This window comes from Sciurus vulgaris (genome assembly GCF_902686455.1).
Source record: "Sciurus vulgaris genome assembly, chromosome: X".
Classification (NCBI taxonomy): domain Eukaryota; kingdom Metazoa; phylum Chordata; class Mammalia; order Rodentia; family Sciuridae; genus Sciurus; species Sciurus vulgaris.
The window spans coordinates 81,374,592-81,398,169 of record NC_136471.1 but is presented as its reverse complement, the minus strand read 5'-3'; the positions used below and the strand labels follow the sequence as shown (position 1 = coordinate 81,398,169).

The 23,578-nt window shown below is 45.2% G+C and overlaps 1 protein-coding gene across 1 annotated transcript in view; it reads left to right on the top strand.

The window, feature by feature from the left end:
• Positions 1-1,469: 1,469 nt before the first annotated feature.
• Positions 1,470-23,578, top strand: part of STARD8 (StAR related lipid transfer domain containing 8) — a 74,650-nt gene continuing 52,541 nt past the window's right edge. Inside the window, exons 1-2 of the mRNA XM_079124735.1 lie at positions 1,470-1,674; positions 15,836-15,869. Of these exons, the coding sequence (XP_078980861.1) occupies positions 1,630-1,674; positions 15,836-15,869 (79 nt within the window). The 5' untranslated portion in view covers positions 1,470-1,629. The remainder of the gene's footprint in view (positions 1,675-15,835; positions 15,870-23,578) is intronic.

Below are 23,578 nucleotides of genomic sequence, written 5' to 3'. Positions count from 1 at the left end.
CCCCACATCCTGTAGGGGACTTCCCCTTATGAGCCTAGGTCAAATCTGAGATACTTCTGAGGCCAGAGCTAGAGAGAGGATGTCAGATTAGTTATTACAACCTCAGGACACAAATGGCAAAACTGAGGGCCACAGAGAAACTTGTAGGCAGAGTAGGAGGGACCCTTCTATATTCTCTGAACAGGCCTTAGGACAAAACCACTGATGACTAAAGTCCTTGAGGGCAGGCAGAGGCTTGCTCAAAGCAAGCTTAGGACCTTCCAGGGTCCTAGAAGCTGGCCTTTTGCCTGACCAACTTGGTCTCTGAAAAAGAAGTAAGGCCAGAGGGAGTAAGTTATTCTGGGCCTCTTGATGACATGCACCCCCAGAGACCCAAGCCTGGCCTTTTGCCATGGGGTCCCTGGGAGCTTCTGGCCACCAGCCATGGCACCCTGCCTTTTGAGGTCTGGGGAGGGGTGTGTGGGGGTGGAAGGATCACTGTTTCTTAATGGCTTCCTGCCCAGAAAGCCTCTAGAACTGCCGAGTGCTAACTCTATTTCCACTGAAAGAAGTGACTGCAGGACATCCAGAGGGTTCAAGTTTAGATTTCAGACTGGAGGTTTTCTGAGCATGGAAGTGGATAAAGGAAGGAAGGTATCATTTGTTCAGAAGATGTTCTGAAAAGGATGTACACACACTCTTTGTGAGCTAGGGGGTGGAGGAAATGGCCTTTGAGGGCTCATATTCTTTGGGGTCAGGGGAGCTACCTGACTTCCTATGGACTCCTAGGGATTAGCTGGGGAATTCTGAGAGGAGATTAATTTGTTTTCTGGAATGGGATTTCTTCCAGACTTGCCCTGTTCCTAATTCTAAATAGGAACCATAAAAACAGACTTGAGACTTAGAGACCTCTATACCTTGACTGCACAGCTGGCAAAATTGGGACCCAGATAAAAGGGGCCTCCCAGAAGTGCAGGATGCCTGACTTTAGAGTGGGGCTGGAGAAGGACCCCCCTGACACAGAGCACAGAGCCACCTGGTTGAGGTATTTCCAAGGCTTCAAGCCTTCACACCTTCCTGCCAAGGGCCAAGGAATGTCCTTCCTTGGTCCTTTTCCTTGGCACTCTTTCCATAGCTCCTGCCTGGTCTGGGTTGTACCTGAAGGCCCTAGGGAGAGCTGATGTATTAATGGGCCAGGAGGCAAGCTGGCAGACTAAGCAGCACACAGGTGGTGGGACTGGTGCTGGAGCCAGCAGACGGGCTAGACACCCAGGCTGGGAAACTGTAACTGTAACGTATGGGGAATTTCAACTGGCATTGCTGTCCAGTCCCAGCCAACTGGTTAACGGTGCCGAGTTTGAATCAGTGAGTGACCCGCCTCCCAGTCCCTCCTCCTTAGCCAGCCTCTCTCCTTCCCTCCCTCCCTCCCTTCTTCCCTCCCTCAGCCCTCCGGGAGGGGCCAGCAGTCGAGGCAGCTGATCTCAGGCCAGCCGCGGCTCTCCGCCTCTCCCCTCGCAGTGCTCGCTGATGGAGCCCAGGGCCAGGGCTGGCTGTCCCTGAGCCCCGGGTTCCTTCTAGCCTCATCTGCAGAGAGGGAGAGGCTCATGCCCAGCAGAGATTTGCCAGCTCTACAAGCTCCTGCGTCCCACCATGCCTCTGCTGGACGTTTTTTGGTCTTGCTTCAGGAAAGTGAAGGTAAGTGGCCGGCCAGACCTACCCCATTCCATGGTCCATGGGGGAAGGAAGCAGCTGGGACCATTGCTGACTGGGAAAGACAGATCAGACAAGCTTCTGAGACTTCCTGAGGCACTTGGAGCTAGAAAGACTTGGGTTCAAGTCTCACCCTTGTCTCTTAACCACCTCTGACCTTCTACTGCTTTCCTAAGGAAATAAATAAGCCACCGGGCTTTTTATCCCTAGTACAGGGGATGGAACCCAGGACCTTGCACATACTAGGCAAGTGCACTACCACTGAGCTATATACCCCTAGTACTTTTTATTTTATTTTGAGACAGAGTTTCACTAAGTTGCCCAGGTTGGTATCAAACGGTTATCCTCCTACCTCAACCTCCTGAGTAGCTGGACTCAGAGGCTTGTGCCACCACGTGTGGCTGCTAGCCGACTCTTTTTCCTAAAACTTGCCTCTGCTTCCCAAGGTTTCACATGAAGATAAGACACTTAACCTCTTTGAGCTTCAGTTTTCTAGTTTTAAAATGAGGACAATAGTTACACCAACCTTAGAGGGTGAAGAGGTTGGTGTTAGTGTTTACATGTTAAACATATGCAAAATATAAGAAATAATATATGTCAAATTCCTAGCATGCTGCCTGGCAGGTAACATCCACCCAAGTAATTGTATCTGTTATTATTATTGCTATTAATCTCCATCAACCTATATCAAGCACCTACTGTGTGCTACACACTGTTTGAACTACAGAAAGATAAAGAAGGACATGGTTTTTGTCCTTGAAAAGGAGATAAGAAAAGTGCCAGGTATTTATCAAGCACCTACTATATGCCAACCTGGGATAGGCAGTAAATCAGTAAGATTTGTTGAGTGCCTACTACATCCTGGCCACAGGAAGTACATGATGAGTACAGCATAACTGACACAGGGATTTGTAAAGCATGATTTCTGCCTTCACGAACCAAGGAACTCATATATTTAGCATCTGCTGTATATCAGACTTGGGCACTTTCAATTCATTCACTGTGGTGGTGATCTTTACTATAACATGTTCTTTTCCTGCTTTGCTAATTGGGAAAGGACACTATCAATGGTTAAGGAATATTCACAAGGCCACTCAGATATGACTGGCAGAGTTGAGGTTTGAACTCCTAAGCCCATGCCCTTCTTGATACTATGTGGCTCCCCACAGTCCGACCTGGTGGGAAGATGTTCAAACAATTAACCTGATTCTAAGATAGCAGGAAAGGACTGCCAGGACCCTCGGGAATAAAGAACCATTCCATGGGGAGGGACTTGGAAAGGTTTCACAGGAGGTCACATTTGGGCTGAGCCTCAGGGTTGAAGGAAGAGAAGAGTTTGTCAGTCCAAAAAGGGGGGGGGGAGGGGCATTCCAGGCATGCCTGGCAGAGGGAACTGCATGAGCAAGAGTTTGCAGGCAGTGCAGTGGTTGTGCCTGGGGGAAGGGTTCATTCTAGTGATGTAGCTCCAAGGAAGCAGTTCGAGGACAGAGGCACTAAAGAGGAGGAAACAGGGGCAACCCCCAAAGGGTTTGGAATTGACCATGGGCTCAAGGTTCTCACCCACTGGGGTCTCCAATGAGATTCTTTTCACCCACCTGCAATGGAATGGGAGAAAACAAGGACTAATGTAGTGTGATTTCTCAGAAGTTGAATTAATTCAATTCAAACTATTTTTTATTTGGAGATTATTGGCAGTGAGGGGTCAAACTATTTTTCTTTTGCAAGCTAGGAGTGAAAAAAACTAAAAACTTGGCAAAATAAAAAAAGTTTGTGACATGTTGACTGTTCCCCTATTTATTTATTTTAAAATTGTAAATATATTTTAATATTTAATAATTGTAAACAAAAATATGTTTATTTAAAAATTCACTTCTTCATCCATGGAATCCCAAAATCTGGGGATTACTGGTTTAGGGGATAGAAAACCGATTTCAGTAAAATAGGGATATAATGAAATTGATATTTTAGGAAACACTCCAGCAGCAGCAGGTAGGTATAGAATAGGAGGATCTAAGTGGACAGGCAGAGCCAGAAAGGAGGTGTCTGCAATGGCAGTGAGAATAGGTGGTGAGGAGATGATGAAAAGCTAGATACAATGATAAAGGCAAAGGAAGGGGGAATTGAAAGTGCCTCTGGGATTCCATGTTTAAGAGGCACCCCTGTCTACTACCCTAGTTAACCATTCGGGGTGCTTGGAATGAATTTAAATCATTTTGCATGCTGAGAACCCCAAGTTCTCAGATGACCAGCAAACACCCCAAAACCACGTTAGTCTCTTAGAAACTATTGTGCTAGCCAGTCATGGTGGCACATGCCTGTAATCCCAGCCTCTCAAGAGGCTGAGGCAGGAGAACCACAAGTTTGAGGTAAGCCTCAGCAACATAGAGAAACTCTGTCTCAAAATAAAAAAAAGAAGGACTGGGGATGTAACTCAGTGGTAAAGTGTCCCTGGGATCTACCTGCAGTACCAAAGAGAGAGAGAGAGAAATCAGGGGACTAGGAGAGCCCCAAGATAAGGTTAGTGATCTCCATCTAGGTTCAACACACTTGGCACTTGTGTGTGCCCACAAACACAGGACACACACGTGCATTTGTGCACACTGAGCTATACACACACGCACAGGCAAGTCATTCACTTGTGCACACATACATACACACATAAGTACAAACACGCATAGACCTGGGCACAAACGCACACAAATATATGTACATACATATGAAAGCATGTAATTCACATGCACATAGCTACATACCCTCCCATGCATAAGCATGCAGGGACACACAGAAACACATAGATCCAGACATGTCACAAAACTATGTAGACATGTGGAAGTATTTCACAGAGCACAGAGGCACATGTGCATGCACATGCACACACATGCACACACACAGGGCTGTGGTTTGGTATGATCTTGGTAGACATGAATCAATACATTGCTAGATCTCAAGACTAAGAGGCAACTTCCCAGACCAACATACATGCTTGGGTCTTATGCTCTCTCTTCCAATGCTGCTGCTTCCAGGCCCCAGTCAGAAAGGCAGACTCTGGGCCTGTCAGCCCAGTCAGCTGCTCTGAGCCCCCTCCCTCTCTGAGCCAGGCCTCTTTGTGAGCAGTCACGTGGCTGTGGGAAAGGTGACTGAGGGGAGGGGCAAGGCTGTGGTAGAGCCCGCCATGGCTGAAAAGGCCTTCTCAGATCATCGAATTCAACCTCCTGGTGGTTCTGATGGGGAAAACGAGCCCCCTACCACTCCATGCCACATGATGCTCTCCATCAGCTAAAGAGATATAAGGAGGATGGAAGCAGATAAATGAGTTTAAATTGCACTCACTTCTACATGCACACATATTAACCCTGTGCTTTTGAGCAAGATCTCTCTGAGCCTCAGCTTCCTTGTCTGAAAAAGGACACTAGTCCATACCTTCCTCACAGAATATTACATGTTTGTCATAGAATAGGCGGTCAATACACTAGATTTCTAAACTGTGGACTGGGGGAGATTAAAAAAAAAAAAAGAAAAAAGAAAAAAGATTACTCCGTATTTGCAAACTGCAGGGTTAGGGTCTCAGGTCCTGTCCACTCCTTTGCTACAGTTCCCTCCTCAGGCCTCTACTTTGATCCTGCCTGCATCTTAGAAGAGAAGTAAACCATTTGAGAGTTCAAGGGTAACACCTCAGAAGCCAAGGATATTGGGAAGGTGGCAAGAGGCCAGGCCAGGGCTTGGAATTGCTTTGAGGTTCTCTGAGGTAGGGGCAGCCAAGGGACAAGACGTTTGGGTGTGAGATGAACCCAGTATAAATAGTTCCATACGTGTCTGATGTTCTTGCCCTGGGGGCCAAAAAGTATCCATGGCCTCTCAGCACAACCAGGCATGCATCCATCTGAGTATCTGAATTTCTCTCTCTCTCTCTCTTTTTCTCTCTCTCAAACACACACACACACACACACACACACACACACACACACACACACACACACAGAGGACCATTTCTTTTATGTTTTGATATGAGCTTTTGCTCCCATCCAGAATCTATCATGGAGTTAGGCACATAATGAGTGTCCAAAACACAAATTCTCTCATGTCACTCTCTTTGTCTCAGGGGGGCAATATCTATTCCTAAAGGGCACTGACCTGGGAGGTGGAAGTTCCAACTGCAGCTCCATCTCAGCCATGGCCTCTGAGTGACATCAAGAGAGTTGAATCTTCCTACGGTTCCTCAGTTCCCTCCTTTTATAACATAGGTAGATAATCACACAATATCAGAGATGAAAACCTCCTCAGAGGTCATCTATTCCCCCTTGTTCTCTTCTCCTTCCAAACTCTTCATGAGGAAACTGAGACTCAGTGAAGGAAGAGATGTGCCCAAGGTCATAGACAGACTCAGGACATAGCCTGATTGAAATGTGGTCTGTATGATAATCTCCCTACTCATTCTGTGGCAAAATTCAAACACAACTTGTCTCTAGTAAAATATAACAGTAATACTAGATGGGACATTTGTACACATACCACATACATGCACACATACATCTATATGGTAACAATGCTATCACACCTACCCAGAAAGTTTGTAGGGAAGTCAAAGCCAAGCATGACAGAATAGTCCCTTGTAAATTGGGAAGGCTCATAGAAGTTAGCCACATGGCTGTGGTCCAACATGAGCCGCCATACCTGTCCTCAGTCACTGTATTCATACTTAGGTCATACATAGGAGTCCCCAGGTACATATTCCGAAGCACCTTGTCCTGTGAATGCTCTCTCCCATGGGACCTCCTTGTGGCTGATCTTATATCATGCTACTGAGGCACCTATTCATATGAGTATGAGCTTTCACAGACACATCCCTCAAGCAGGCTCACAGTCATGTACATACACACATGCATGTGAGGTGACCTACATCCTCTTAATGTGTGCTTGCTCATACCCCAGACCCCCTTTGTCCCAGGCCAAATCACAGTTTTCTGGTCTTTAAAGGGATCCGCCTGGCAGGATATGGGGTATAAGTGTGGCAGTGATTGGGTGATTCAGTCATTGCTCTCCCAGCCTCCAGGATATTGCTCCTTTTCCATTCCTTGGCCCTTGTCACCCCAAAGGCTGTTGAGGGAGAGGAAGGAGGAGTATGGGGAATTTGTGGAGCTGAGCAGGGACCTCAGAGACTTCTGGATTCCATCTTCACATTCCTTTTAGGAGTCCTCTCTATTACATCTTATCAAGTGGCTAGACACTGTGGCACACCTCCAATGATGTGGAGCTCACCACCTCCTCAAATACTCTGTTTCACCTCAGAACATTCCCACAGGTACTTCAACCAGTTTGGGGTGACATCGTGTGTGTGTGTCTGAGTATGGAAGTGGTAGGGTATGCTTGTACCTCTGAGATATATATGCACAGCCACCTAGTAATTACAGGATCCAAAGAAAGAAATTATAACATAAATTCTCATTTATGGGAAAAACTGCTTAGCAGGGGCAGGGCTACTGTGTTGGCTGAGTGGTAGGTCCTGGATCCCAACATGGAAATCAACGTGTGGAAAATTCATACTATCTGTGAGCTGTCCCTGAAAGGCTAACTGTAAGTCACCTAGATACTGACATGCTATGTATCTGCGAGGCACCAGGCCCATGGATGGAGGCAAGAGAATAGGTTGTGGTGAGGCTGTTAAAGAGAGCTGGGAATTGATTTCTGGGTGACCTGGGAAGCTTTCTAGGAGGAATTTCCCAGGTCCAAATGGAAGGCCTCTGGTGAGGCCCAAAAAGCGCTGGACAGACTGAGCTGGAAAGTGCATCTACCTTGGCCTCATCTATGCTGTGTGGTCTTAGGCCAGTCACCTCTTCTCAGTGGATAAGACTTAATGGAACTGCCAATAAAATGGTATAAGTACGAGCCTGGCACATGAATCAGGATCCGAAGGGATGATTTATGGAGGAAAGAGAGGGAGAGTCTTCAAGGACTGTAAGGAGACGGGAGGAGGTACAGACCCAAAGGGCTTGCCCTGGATGTTGGGGTTGGGTGTGAATGGTACGGGGTCAGGGCAAAACAAGAGATTTTGAAATTTCTTTTTGTGCAGCTGGGGATTGAACCCAGGGCCTTACACATGTTAGACAAATATTCTACCACTGAGCTACATCCCCAGCCAGAGACATTGAAATTTGGGTATGGGAGCTCAACCTTGGTGTTCTTGAGGCAGTGAGAAGACCAGGGTATCTATCTAGATATCCTTCACCTGTCTGAGCCAAAACTTGCTAGCTGTGTGACCTAGAGAAAGTTACTTACCACTCTGGGCCTTTGTTTCTTACGCCATAAAATGTAGATAAAAATAGAAAGCACCTTATAAGTTTGTTCTGGGACTTGAATGAGTAAATAATTATACATCTCTTTGAAAAGCAGCACACAGTAAGCAGTAGTCATATTTATTCTTTGTACACAGGGCATAATTCTTATTTCTACCTTACAAGGCTATGGCAGGGTTCAAATGAAATAATGATGGTAAAATGTGTTGAGATGTTTATTTACTCTTATCTGAAATGAAATAGAGATCTTCCTTAGGCTAGGAATACCCTTAAGAATTCATTCCTTCACTCATTCAACCAAGTGATATTTATTCAGGGCCTACTATGTGTCAGGCCCTGAGGAATTAGATAATCATGAACAACCTAGCTGTAGGTCCCTACCCTCATGGAGCTTACTGTCTAGTGCATATGAAATAATGTTTTCATACTCACAAACCCTAATTGCCCTGTTGGTGGGTACAATTGATAGAGTCCACAAAATTTCAGTATATGAAACTATTCAGTCAATTACCAATCTGAGTTTATCTAATATTTGTACTTGGTGATCCTGCTTAGTCCACAAGGCAGAGGAATGGCCACACTGGAATCCAGGTAATTCCTGGAACCATCTTTGACCCAACCTGGGAGTGGGGATGGGACCCCTGCCCCCTGAATTTGCCAGCCCCTAACTCTGTCCCTTTCCCCCAGTGGTCCCATCTCAGCACAAGTAGTGCCATTTGCTCATGAATCATCTGAGATTAGACAATATTTGTTCTGGAGGGTGGGAGATGGTGGGTTAGCCATGGGAAAGTGAGATGGGGAATCTATTCTAAGGCAAAGCTTCAATTTACATCTGTCTCCTCAGATATAAATTCTTCCTTTGTCTTCAGTTGCTTTGGTGCCAAAAAGTCTACAAATGGAGGTGCTGGGGGTGGAGGTTATGCCTGACACCGTGGCTGATGGACAAGTAAATAGAGAAGGCTATAGATTGGCAATGCCAGGTTTGATTGTCTTTTTTTTCTCACAACCACTAAAGAAAGTTGGAACTAATGCAAATGATAATCGCTAAAGCACATACTCTGTAGTGCCACCATTTCTGTAGTGCCTTCATATATATTAACTTATTTCTCCATCATGGTAACCCTATAAGGCAAGTGCCATTTTTATCATCTTCATTTTACTGAAACACAGAAAGGTTAGAAACATATCCAAGGTCACACAGCTGTTACCTTGGAAATTTTTTTAACCCAGGTAATCTAGTTCCAAAGTCCACTATAGTTATATAACCTGGACCTCAGTTTCTCCATCCATAAAATGAGGATGTTGGATTGGTTATCTCCGAGAGCTGTTCCAGCTCTGATACTCTCATTATATTCGCATATATTTCTCCAAACTTCCAGGTCAAATTGAAAAAAAAAAAAAAAAAAAAAGCACTGCTCCCAAAATGTCAGTGATTTCCACTCCAGGTCCCTGGGGAGGAAGGAGCCCAGGCCCAGGGAAAAGAGCCTGCAATGGAGAATGGACCTCCTAGGGCCTGAGAACAGCTGGAGGCCTGGGAATGTCTGGTAGCTAGGGCCTGGCCTGCATTTCCAAGTCACTGGTAAAAATAACAAGGAACAGCAGTTCAGACCGTGTGTGCTGGGATTTGGGGTCAGAGACTTCACAGTAGGGTGGGAGAATGGAGCTCCTGGCCCCATCCTTCTGGCCAACCCTGGAGCTGTTGTCGCCGCCGCTGCCAGGGACATTAGGGTCCAGGTCAGTTGGCAGTTGCGAGGCTGGGACTGCTAAGGAGCAGAGGAAAGGAAGTCCTGCCCTTGGGGAAGTGGGGGGTTGAGGTTCTGGAAATGAGCATGGGCCGAACTTGCCTGGCCTTTCCTCTACCCTGGGTTGGGTCACCCTCTGGGAGCTGGAGAAAAGAATGTAGTATGATGACATAAGATAGTAGCTGGAAATTTGGGCATCCTTCTACTGCCCCAGGTTCTGCCTTTTCATCTTTTCTCTGAGCCTCGGTTTCCTTATTTACAACATCAGCAGAATATTTCCCACTACTTATTTGATTGCAATGACATCTGTGAATAAGCCTGCCAGAGTAGGGAGTCAGGAAATAGGAGTTAAATGTGAACATGATGAATTGATTACTGTAGGGGACCCTCTGTCCATCGCTAGGGCCCTCAGATAACTCATTTATAAAATGAGGACAAAATAGACCTGCCAATTCCCTCAGCACGCTGGCTGAGGAGAGCTGAGAATCGAGGGCATCCCATACAGTAAAAGGACGACAGAAAACACTGATGTTACTACCCTGAGATTTTGGAAGTGAGTTTTTTAGGCAATTCCCCTGACCCTCCTATTCCCACCGCTGCTTCCACCACGGGTCAGACTAAGTCAGTCTTGAAAAGAGGCACCATCTCACACTGGAACTGCTGGGTCTCTCTCCTCCAGCCCCTTCCTACTACACTCCCTGCTCTGAGGCCCCTCCCCTGGAAAGACTCCCAAGCTCTGGGCAGGAAAGAGGGTCCCTGTTGGCCGGTGGGAAAGTCAAGTCTTTAGGATATGACATTCCTGAGATTATCCAGAGAACCCCTGGGGGTTGCAGCTGCTCATTCACTCTCTCCCTTGGCCCAGCTCTCAGCCTTCTGTGGAGGCAGCCAAGATAATAGGGTGTGAGACTGGAGGAAGTCTCCTCCAGGGAAAGGGGACTGAAGGTAAGGAGCCGGACCTGCAGCAGCCCCGTGGGCCAGGTGAGGGATCAGGGTGGGGAAGAAAGACCAGAAGCCTTGTCAGGACTGGCAGGAAGGTACAGAGGAGAAAAGAGTTCTAGACATTAGAAATTTGTGACTGTGTAAGTGACTTTTAAAATGGTTAGGGGGGCTGGAGATGTGGTTCAGTGGTAGTTTGCCTAGCATGCATGAGGCCCTGGGTTTAATCCTCAGCACCACAAACAAACAAACAAACAAACAAACAAATAAATAAAGTGATCAGGGTTCCTGTGGCTATAGGTAGCATGCCTTTTTTAGGCAACAAGTCTGAGGCCTAGCAAAGAAGTGGTCAAAGGCCCAGCATGTCCATGCCAGTCAGTCCTTCTAAAGACCAGTTCTCCTTTGCCCTTTTCAAAGAAGAGATTGGCATTCTCCAGGGTGATAGCACCCCACCAGCAGCAGATGTTACACCTTGAACGTAAGCACATGTTCCCTGGTTTTAAAAATGGCACTGTGGCACTCCAATTTAAAATCTGGTGGCAGGCACCATCCAGCCATCCCCATATACCAACTGTCTCCATGCTTGGCTATGAACCCTTCTAGGAATCCAGACTGTGGCCCAAAAATCCCTGCATCCAGTGACAGTCTGGCCCAACCCAGTCCCGATTCCAGGCCTAACCCAGAGGAAGGTTACTGAGTGCATAAAATACACAAACATACTCATACATGTACAAGGGGTCAAACCCATTGGACTCACCTCCCAGCTGAGAGACCCCAAGAAACAGAGGAGTCAGCTCTAAAGGGGTTAGGGGAACCTGCTTCCTATAGTGGCCATAGTCTGTGTTGGCAAAAGGGGTTGGGCCTGGGGGTGGTGAGGCCCACTCTGGAGGGAGGGAGGGTCAGGCTGTGAATAGGGCTCTGTGTGGCCCAGCTGAGAGGACTGGGGGAGGCTGGAATGTGAAGAACGTGCTCTCATGACTGTGGCCCTAGGCCTGGGTCTATGGCACATGGTTAACCACGGGCAGTGGAGTGGGGTGGTGGGTGAAGCAGAGAAACCAGGCAAGGAAAGGACAAAACATCTCTGCAGGCCTTCCCCCAGAGAGCAGGGCAAGGACTGGTTGGAGAGCCTGCAGAGTGAGCAGAAAAGGTGCTGAGAAGGAGCTTGGTCCCAGTCAACCACTTATGGCTGAGGACTGCCAGGGCCAGACCAGGTCGGTTGGTACCTTTGCAGCTTATATCTGAACTATTCCTCTCAGACCTCCTGACTTCTCACCCAGCACTATTCTTTTTGCTTTTATCCCCCCTTTGACTCTGGCCCTCTCTTTTTTACTCCTTCAACCTCTTTCCCTTTTTCTCTCAAAAATGTTTCTTTTTTTTTTTTTTTTTTCTGGTCACTCTATCCCCCACCAGACTGCAAGCTCTTCGGGGGAAGGGACAATGTCTGCTTTTATGCTGGTCTGCCACAGTGTCTGTTGGATAGCTCTGAGCAGATGTTCCACAGACCCCTTCAATTCACCATGTCCAAGGCAAGATTCATTTCTCTCCTATAATCCCTGAGCCACTTTTTCCTCTGTTCCGTATCTCAGTTAACAGCCTCAGCATTCACCCAGTTGCCAGGTCAGAAACCTTGGAGTCATCCTGGACTCCTTTCTTTTCCTCTCACATCCTATTATTTAACTTTGGTTCTTCTACCATGTAATAGTCCGTATATTTGTCCCATCCTTCCTTTCACAAAGGTCACTGTCCAGCCCATAATCTTACCAATGCACTGGTCTCTCTGTCTTTTTTTGCCTAACCTCCTCATTCACAATCCATCTTTCATTTGGTAGCCAGACCAGCATTCTTAAAAACAAATCCATGTATGTTACTTTCTTGTTCAGGCCCCTTCAATGGTTCCACATTGGATTCTGGATAAAGTCCAAGGTTCTTAAGATGTTCTACAAGGTCCTTCACGATGTAGCCTCTACCTGCTTCTCCAGTATCTGTCTGGCACTCTGCTCTCCAGCCAGACTCTACACAGTTTCTCAAAGTACATGATTTGACATCTCCTTGCCTTTTTCTATGCCCTTCCTTCTGCCCGTCATGTTTTTGTCACCTTATCTACTTGATGAAAAACTACTCATCTTCATGTCTGACTTCAAATTGGTACTTCTTTCACGAGGATGGCAATGCAACCCAACTTCCAGCATTGAATTATTCCCTCTGCTCAGTTCCATAAAACTTTGCACTTTCCAGTAGCACTTACATGGAATTGTATTAATTTGTGTTGGGGGTGACTTCCCCATTTTGCTGTGAATTCCACTAAGTTAGGAAATTTGCCTGGTCTCTATCTGTTGGTACTTAGCACAGGGTCTGAGCCTGAGGGGGCATCTAGTGAATGGGTGAATAAATGCATGAGTACCATATGAATGAATGGCTTACAGAATGGGAAGATCTTCACTGTCTTTGTAGTTGTTTAACTTCTTTGGGTTCAGAACCCACTAAGTTTAAGTGGAATATGTTCTACATCAGGAAACAAAAAGAATCACCACTCTGGCAGAATTCTTGGATGCAAAAATTCATACCTCATCTTCCCCTGTAAAGTTTTTAGCTACCAAAAGAGTATAAGGATCAAGGTCAAAATCAGAGTGGGACTCAATGGTCCTGACCAACCCAAGTTATCCTGGACCTCAAAGGAAAGAATGGGATGCAATAAAATCAAGGGCACCATAGAACTCAAGTGTAATCTTGGCTCTGACATTTACTAGCTGTTTGACTCTGGGTAAATCAGTCATTTATCTGGACCTGGTTTTCCTCATATGCCACATGAGGACAATAAAACCTACCATGTAGGATGGTTGTGACAGTCAAAGGAAGTCATTTATTTGTAACCCATAAAACCCTGTGTTAATTTAAGAACTAATTATCTTTTGAACTATCCCTAATTATGACATTCCCATGGTGGGTTGGGCTGGTAGAATGTGAGAGGAGGAGATTCAGTATGACTGGAGCAGGATGGCAGGAAAGCAGTCTGTCCCAACCATCAGTTCATACTGTAATTTCTCAGAACTGTCCCATTTAGGACCTCCCAGGGTCCTGCTTCCTCCTTCTCTTTCACAGGCTCACCCTTTAACTTTCTTTTCTTCTCCACTTTGATCTACCACTGAGAATTATACTGACTTGATGTATCTTAGTTCCAACTTGTAGCTTTGTATGGGACTTTTATAACCGTTCCCTTTGGCTCACATCTAGCTCATTCTAGAACTTTCTGACTCCCTCACACTAACACATCCCTCAAAGGATTTGCCAGGGAACACTGAGAAGGGCACATCCCCAATCCCTTCTCTCTTCTGTGGACAAGTGTGGTCTTCAAGTGTGGACCTGACCTTTAGTCATTTTAGGGTGAGCTAAAGCCAAGACAAATCTTAGAATGAGGAGTCATTGTGGTCAAGTGTCTATACCTGTTTTGGCAGTCATTATTCCAAAGTTAAGATATAGTACACATATTCTGGCAACTGCTTTGCTGATCCTTTTGGTTGACCAAGAGGCTGGCTGTGTAAAGGCAGGAGAATAGGCATAGAAAATTCTTCTAAGAAGTGCCCTTCTTTCCTTCCTTCCTGTTTTCATTCCTTCTTAACCATTGGCTTAACGTCTTTACCACTGTCATTTTAGCCCAAGTCCCTGACATTGTTTGCCTGTACTACAGGAAAAACCTCATGGGCTGGGGATATAGAACCCTTGCTTGTCTTGCATGTGCCAGGTCCTGGGTTCCATCCCCAGTGCTGCAAAAAAAAAATTGAAGACTCCTGACAGGTCTCCCTGCTTCTGCTCCAGCTCTATCATCCAATCCACACCTGCTGCCAAAGTGATCTTTTTAAGGTAGAAATAAAATCCTATCATTCTCCTGCTCTATATCCACCAATGGCTCCATACTATGTTTGAATTGAAGTCAAAATCCACACCCTGGCCTTCAAAGCTCTGCAGAATTTGACTCTTGCCTCTTTCTCTTCAACTACTGCCTAGAACAATCAGCATCCAGATTCCACATTATCTAACTCTTCCTTGTCATTCAGATCTCAGCTCAAAATTCAGTTCCTTAGAGAGACCCCCTGTGGTCACCTTCCTAATAATCTTCTTACCCAAGCACTCCCTATCTCATCCTGTCTTTTAAAGTTTCCCCTTCATGATTCTCAGTGATGCCTGAAATACCTTTATTTCTTTGTTTGCTTATTGATTGTTTGTTCCTTTCCAATAAGATTTTGGTCCCATGAGGTCCTTACCTGTCTAGATTGCTATATATACTTAGCATCAGGCATAATGCTCTGTAGGATACCCTGTAAATATTTATTGGTGCCCTATAAACACTTGTTGAATGAATTTATAAGGTGCTTTACCATTTAAAAAAGTGTTTTCATACACATTATTTTTTCTGAAAACCTGTGAGGTCAGGGTTATTACTCTCCTAATCTTACATAAAGAAACTGAGGCTCAAGAGGTTATGGGTATAAGGCACACACCCATAATCCCAGTAACTCTGGAGGCTGAGGCAGGATGATTGCAAGTTTAATGCCAACCTGGGCAAACTAGTGAGACCCTGTCCAAAATAAAAAACAAAAATAGGGGCTGCGAATGTAGCTCAGTAGTAGAGCAACCCTGGGTTCAATCCCTACTTTTGAATAAATAAATAAATACATAAATAAAGGTTATGGGTGATGTCCAGTGTCTCATAGTCATTAAATAGAGGAAAGTGACCTTAAACTTGACCTTTCAAATTTTAAATGCTGCTATTTCCACCAGGATACCGTGCTTCTAGCATGATCAGTGCTATACCAAGGATAGCATATGCCAGGGAGTTGTGGACTGATTCTTGAGTAATCTTTACTCAGGCTTTAGAATGGTACTGTGTGTTTTACAGACTGTTTCCAATCCCCTATCTTGGCAGGAGCACTCTCCATTCCATGTAAAGGAAATAAACTAGGGGAATCAGCCATTAGGATAGGAGGAAGTAGTAAGGATAGGCAGTCAGAAATCTGAGATTCTAGAATTCACTCTGCTCCTTACTTTGTTTTCCTTTTTCTGTGTGTCTCAATCTGTCCTTCTGTAAAATGGGTTGATTGAACTTGCTGATTTTAAAACTCCCTTTCAGTTTGGACATTACATCTCTGCAATGCTGTGACTACTTTTCTGTTTCCTTTGCAGTGCTTCCCGTTGATGCAAGCGAGGAAGAATGCTGGTAAGTGCATGAGGCTGGGTTCACAAACAGCTTACAATGAGACTAAGCTTCTCAGCTGATCAGGTCCCCTGGGGACTGAAGCCAGAGGCTGAGATGCAAAGCTGAAGTCATCCTCTCTGTCTCCCTCCACTGGGCATTTTCTGGCCTCTTCAGGGCCCTGAATTTTGGCTCCAGGCAGAACTTCTATTTCTAAGATGGAGATTGTGCTTTTGTCAGGGAGCCAGGGGAGGATTTCCCTCTAGAGCTATCAGCAAGTGACAGGCACCCACGTGCTTCCCTTTCTCTGAAATGTCTTCTTTCCACTGGGAAGTTTATTAGGGGTGGGAGATATGTTGGGAAAGAGGAACAGGTAAATGGAAGGGGAAGGGGGAGATTTGGGGTTTGGTGTCTGTGATATACCCAAAACTTGCTTTATCTGGAAGGTTTTCAGGAGCTTAGTTAGACTAAGAGAATACATGTTGCCTTAAGGTGAAAAACTTCCTCCTTGCTGCTTGGCCACAGTGGTGCAGGCCTGTAATCCCAGCGGCTGAGGAGCCTGAGGTAGGAGGACTTCCCAGTTCAAAGCCAGCTTCAGCAACTTAGCAAGTCTCTATGCAATTCAGCGAGACCCTGTGTCTAAATAAAACATTTAAAAAGGGCTGGGGATGTGACTCCGTGTTTAAGCACCCCTAGGTTCAATCCCCTGTACCAGAAATAGAAAAAAGGAAAATTCCCTCCTAAAAAAAAAAAAAAAAAAAAAAAAAAAAGAAAGAAAAACAAAAGAAAAAAGGGGATGTCACGAAAGTAAAAGGGAGGCCATTGGAGTGGAGAAAGGGGATAAGTGGGAGGGAATAAAGGAGGGTAAAGGGAAGTAGAGGGGAGTGAAGCTGACCAAATTATGTTACATGCATTTATGAAAATGCCACAATGAAACTCACCACTGTGTACAATTAATATGCACCAATAAAAAAGCTGTAATGTCATTTTGCACCAGCCCACTGAGACAAAAACAAAACCAAACAAACAAACAAATAAAAATCCTCCTTTTGCTCTTTTTTTTAACAAGTTTCTTTGAGCTTGACTGCCTATCTGTCTTCTGCCCTCTTGTGTCCTACTTGGATGTGGACAAGTAGGCACTCTGTGAGCCACTTCCTTCTGTTGAGGAGGACACAGTTGTCTAGAGAAGGGTGACAAGTTTGGGAAGGAAAAGAAGGATCCTGACCAGGGAAGAGTTTGCTGCCATGGCTAGAATGAGTGACACAGGTCATGCTTCACTGAGGTCATTGGGATCAACCTCCTGGTTCCCTCCTGACCTCAGCCACTCATTGGCTCCGATTTTTTTATCAAGGTGAGGTCACTATTTGCATGAGCATAGCTTCCAGGTGGCAGTTAGTGGTAAGGGGTGCTGAAACAGGCACCAATGAAATGTCATGCCAAGGGCATCTTGGGAAGGTGTTGGAAAAGACCCTTTTTCCTGGGGACCATGCAAAGTAGTTGGAGCTGGTTTGGGCACAGTCCTTCCGGGAGGTAGACCAGGGATCTAGTGAATTCCCAAGGACTTTTCTATCTTAGGACTCTGAGGTTATTGGGTGTTGACTCCTAAAAGAGAACTGACCAGTCAGCACAGTGATGGATGCTTGTAATGAGAGCTACTCAGGAGGCAGGATCAGGAGGATCACAAGTTCAAGGACAGCCTCAGCAACTTAGTGAGGCCCTAAGAAACTTAGTCTGACCCTGTCTCAAAATAAAAAGTAATAAAGTACTGGAGACTACAACTTAGTGGTAATGCACCCCTAGTACCAAAACAAACAGACAAAGCTAGGCGTGGTGGTGCACACCTGTAACTTCAGCTTCTCTGAGGCTGATGCAGGAGGATCACAAGTTCAAGGTCAACCTGGGCAATTTTAGTGTGATGCTGTCTCAAAATACAAATGAAAAAACTAAAAAAGGGCCAAGGGGGTAACTCAGTGATAGAATGGTATGCATGAGGCCCTGGGTTCAAACCTCAGTACTGGAAAATAAAGATAAAGAAAGAAAGAAAAGAAGAACGGGTGGGATGAGGCGTTTATTTGTATTGCCATGACAGCAGATGAGAAGGAGCCTATTTTAAAGCAGAACACTGCTTTGATCAGCATAGAGCGTACATCTGCTCCTCCAGTACCCCCCACCCCACCCATCGCCATTCCAGGGCTTCTTGCTGAGCACAGTTCCTGCTTTGCATTAGAGACCTCTGGGGGTACAAGATGTATGCACTGCCTATACTGGGGGAAGGACAAACTTCTCCATTTCAGTGACACCAGCTGCAAAGGCTAAAAAGAAACCCCTCAGGCCCTGAAATAGTGACCCCCCTCAAACGAATGCATTTGCAGCTGCCAAGCTGCCTCATTAGAATGTCTGTGCCAGGCTGAGGTGCCAGCATGGAACCCCAGGAGGGTGGGCACCTAGTGGCTGACGGGTCTGTGGCTCCTAGAGCAGAAAGGAGTGTCTTTTAGGGGGTGGAGTCAGGCAGAAGAGGTTGCCACCTACAAAGTTGAGATGAGATTGGTCTTCCTACTCCTCCTTTAGGTTCAAGTTTGAAAATGTCTATTTAAGGGCAAATGTGAACACATTGTTTCAGGCTTATTCGAGGACAATCTGGCAGAAGTGATGAGTTTATGTGGATGTGGCAATAGTAGCAGCAAGGCATTGAGATACGAGCCACCTGGATTTTGGCCCAAATATCATTATAGAGTCACTGTGTGAGTCCAGGCAAGTTTCTTGCTCTCTTTAGACTGTGTCCACATCTATAAAATGGGGCTTATTGCATGGGATTCTTATAGGTCATAAGATACAGTGCCTTAAATGCATCAAAATGCTGAACAAATTTGGTTAATTCTGAGATTTCATGGAGGAAATGAGCAGAGCTCTTGATTTGTTTTATTATTTATTTATTGATGGAGTAGGTGATGCCTTCATACGTTTCAAAATTTAAGAGACACAAAAATAAAAATGTTTTCCTGCCCCTGTCCCTTGATCATCTAGCAATCCTCTTAGAGATGACCAATAAGTAGCTTCTTGGGCCCTCGGGAAGTTCAGAGGGTTGGAAGAAAGTGAGATGTGCTGAACAGGACTGCAGGTGAATCTGTGACTGCCTGCCTGGGATGAGAGTGGGGTGGGGACAGCATGTAAAAAGGACAACAGAGTAGGAATTGTGGGGCAAGAAAGGTGTGGTGGTAGAATCAGCATTCATTGGTGACCCTGTCTTGACTGTGCCATTCATGGCGCCATGATCCTAAGAGCCTTCCTCTTCTCTGAACCTACATGTTGGCATCTGTACACTGAACCTCTTGTGCTTTTACATGCCACGCTTCCAAATGCCACTACAGCAGAACAGAAGTGATGGAGAAGAGGACTAGTTAGGGACTTTATAGAGACCAAGAAAGTAGAGACACTGACTCACAGTTGACAATTGTATACAAATTGTATGGATAATTTTTTCCTATCAGGGATAAGTCAACCAAAGATTTCTCTGAAATGGTACTACTTTTGTCCTAGAGGACCCATGGATAGAGGAAACCTTGGCAGGGGGTCTCATGGGACCCCTTGGCATTGTCTTATAGGACAGCACGATGTGTGTCCAACTGGCCTCAACACATGTGGTGCTGCCCAGGCCCAGAGGATGACCTGGATGACCTTTGAGAGCTCTGCTGTTGTGGTCCATGTAAGAATCCACAGTGTTCAGCCCAGGAGGCTGAGGTAGGAGGATTGTGAGTTCAAAGCCAGCCTCAGCAAATTAGTGAGACCCTAAGGATCTTAGTGAAACCCTGTCTCTAAATAAAATATAAAAAGGTCTGGGGGTGTGGTTCAGTGGTTAAGTGTCCCTGGGTTCCATCCCCAGTAAAAAAAAAAAAAAAAAAAAATCCACTGTGTTTCCCAAACTTCACTTATTTGTGAACCAACTTTAGAATTTTCTTTGATGTTGCTGGGGATGGAACCTGGGACCTTGTGCATGCTAGTCTTAGGTAGTAATAGCTATGTAAATAGGTTTTGAGGTAATGGTTAGTTTTTTTTTCTGATACATAGTAAATTAAATAGATATTCATCACAATTTGAAGTATCAATGTATCGCCCCCAATCAACCCATGCTAATATCTACTAAACACTGGCAAATATAGAACTAGTGGTAATAGGAACCAGCAGGTCAGGAGGAGGTTCAGATCTCAGGAGCTCATTTCCCATGTAAGCATCTGATCTTTCTGCATTTCCTTATGCTTCTTTCAAGTCCTCATACCATGGTCCATGAACATAAATTGCCTCTAAGATGGAGATTTCCACAGCCTAAGAGGAACCCCCTTCTTACAAAAAAAAAAAACCAAAAACCCACAAGTCAGAACTGCCTCCCAGGTACTGGAGCAAGGGAGAGCCAGATCTCTATGTTCCAGTTTTGGTTCTGCCTTTTGTCAGGTGTGTGGCCTTGAACCTCTCCCTTGCCCTCCTTTGACCTGAATGTCTCCAACTATGAAATGACTAGTTTGCTCTAAAGGATCTCTAAGGTATCTTGCTGCTCTGAAATTCAATGACTCCTTGACTTGTAGACCCACAGTTTCTACTGAATGCTTTAGCTCCCCTTCCCAGCCACCTGGGAATATAAGGGGGCTGCTGACCTTCCTTCCCACCAAAATGGGGCCAAATCCTCCCTGAAGCCCCTTGCTCCCAGTACACAAAGATCCTTTTGTAGCCCAAAGTCATTCAGGGCTTCTTTCCAGGCTCCTGCCGAAGTGACTGCGGTGACCTGTAGGGGTAATACTTTGCTTGTAATAAGAGCCACTGCTCCCAAACCCGACTGGTTCTGGTTTGGCTGCAGGCTCAGCCTCTGCACCAGACTCATCCATCAGCTGCCCCAGACTCTTCCCCCCAGCTCCAAGGGCTGGGAAGACTGATTGAAAAGGTAGAAAATAGCAACAAATTTCTTTATTTAAACACATTCATTTAAGATACTATTGGGTGTCACCTCCAAGGCTCAAGAGGGCAGTAGACTAAAATACCAAGCATATGAAAATCATCAGAATAAGAATAATTTGATCTACTTCCTATGTTTTGAAAATTACCAAATCATCTTATAACTACTCTTAACAGATCTGATTATTTAACATTGTTTTATCAGACATTTGACAGATATTTTACCCAACAGTTTGGAATAGTATAAAGATCTACTTAGTTAGGGGCTATCTGGAATTGATTATTATTTGAGACAGGAAATCTTTCAACCATGACCTACAGTGAGTTCAGCCATGGTAAAAACACTGTGCTTTGAGTTGAGAGACCTAAGATCTAGACCGATGTCTGCCATTAAACTCATTCTGTGACCTTGAGTTGGTTGCCTCCCGTCCCTGGACCTTCGGTTTTCACTGTCCAAACAATGAGAAGTTTGAACTAGAAGGTCCCAAGGTCCTCTGCATGTTGACTCCGTATCATCCCCTATGCCTATGCCAAAAGTCAGACTGAACAGCGGGGTTAGGGTCAGTGGAAAGGGCAATTTCAAGATGTTATTTGAGGTGGGGGAAGGGCTCTCAAAACTGTGGAGGAATATAGTGAGTGGATTCCTTTGGGGCCAAAGGGACTGGGAAACTCAGGTTGCCAGTTCCTGTTTTCAGGAATGCAAACCAGACACAAGCTTGGCTTACAGATGAAGACAGACAAATGTACTGAGACATAGTCTAGCTGGCCCTTTTTGTAAGCTGGGACTATCCAGAAGATCAGGAGATGAAGAGGGAATGGGAATTGCAGGTTGAATGCCAGGTCTGAAAAGGACACAGGAGGCACTATTGGACACTTCCATCAGAAGGGCCTGCGGATCCTTCAAACTCAATACTAAAGCTTGTAATTCTTCATAGTTTCTCTAGAAGCTTCAGACTCCCTCTCTTGGTTAGTGTACCACCATCCACCGTAGAAGCATGGGGGTCACTTAGACTCTTCCATCATTCTCATTTGCTGCCATTCAGCCACCAAATTACATGCATGAGACTTTATTTATCTATTTGGTACCAGGGATTGAAACCAGAGATGCTTAACCACTGAGCCACATACCCAGCCCTTTTGAAGATTTTATTTCGAGACAGAGTTTCACTAAGTTGCTTAGGACCTTGCTAAGTTGCTGAGGATGGCCTTGATCCTCCTGTTTCAGCCTCCTGAGCCACTGGGATTATAGGCATGTGCCACCATTCCCAACAAGAGCTCTTTTTAATGCTTCCTAAGTCTTCCCCTTCTATTTTATCTACTCTATCATGCATCCACATTGTTATGTACATTTCCATCTAGGCCCACAGCAGCTGTTTCATGGATGGTCACTATTATTCCCTAACTGGTCTTATCATTATGCTTTCTCTACCAGTTCACCTTCCTTATTGCCACTAGAATTCTCTCTTTTAAAGATGTTAGGTCTGTGTGTAGCTGAGTGGTAGCATACTTGCTTAGCATGCACAAGGCCCTGGGTTCAATCCCCAGTGCTGCAAAAACATTACCAACAACAAGAAACAAAAAATCAATAACTTTGTTTTGCATCTTTGACCAAAGTTCATCTTCTTTGCATTGGTATTTGAGGTCATCACACACCACATTCCCATGTTTCTGAGCCCCAGGGACAACTCACTAGTTCTTGGACAAACATGGGACCCTCATATTGGACTCTCTTGGCAGAGCCTTTGCCAGTCCCTCTTTATCTTGGCTTTTCAAGCCATCCTCGGACTCCCCTTCGCATCTTGTCCATGTCTGTGTTACATCACACTGTCCTGCATTGGCTTCTTTCCTTTCTTGTCTCTTGTACAATGGCTACATCTGTATTCCCAGAACTAAGCACAAGGCCTCACATAAACAACCAATCTGCCAAGGACTGTCTTTTATTTTTGATGGCATAGCAAAAGGACTTCTGATAATCAGACTGGTGAATTCTTCTTCTCAGAAGACTTTCTTCCCTATCATTTTAGCACTGAACTAGCTATTATAGATCAACACAGAGCTCCACTGGCTCCAGATGATGAAATGTCTTGAGATAGGACCTCGAGGGCCCAGTAGTGCTAGCCAGTGGTGCAGATTCATGTAAAGCACATTTTCCAACAAACACTCAAAACTTGGAAGTTTCCCTCCATCTCAATGCTGGAAGGGCAATCCAGCATTAACCAATGCTTTTCAAACCAAATACTAAGGACCCCTGGGGTCCCCAGAGATTCTTTAGGGGGAATCAGAGTTCAAAGTTCAGGGATATCTCATGCCTATTTCATTCAACCAAATCCATTTTACCTTTTGGAGGTCCCATGGAGATTTCATTTGGAGACTGGAGTCTACCAAATAAAATCAAATGTTGGAGATCATAGCTTGAGTTTAGTGTTCAGTTGCTAACTGGCTCTGTTATTTATTTATTTATGTACTAGAGATTGAACCCAGAGGCAATTTACCACTGAGCTACACCCCAACCATTTTTAGTTCTTCTTTTGAGATAGGGCTTCACTAAGTTGCTGAGGATGGCCTCAAATTTGTGATCTTCCTGCCTCAGTCTCCTGAGCTGCTAAGATTACAGGTGTGTACAACCCATGCCCAGCTTCTAGTTGCCTTTTGTACCATTCCTGCTCTGTACCCACTCATGTTCTGACCAAACTCTTCAGATATGGTGAAGCCTTCTTTTCCCTTTTATCCTCAGTGGAAAGTTCTACTTTATATCTAGCCACCTCGCCTTACAACAACTTTCACCCAGTGAT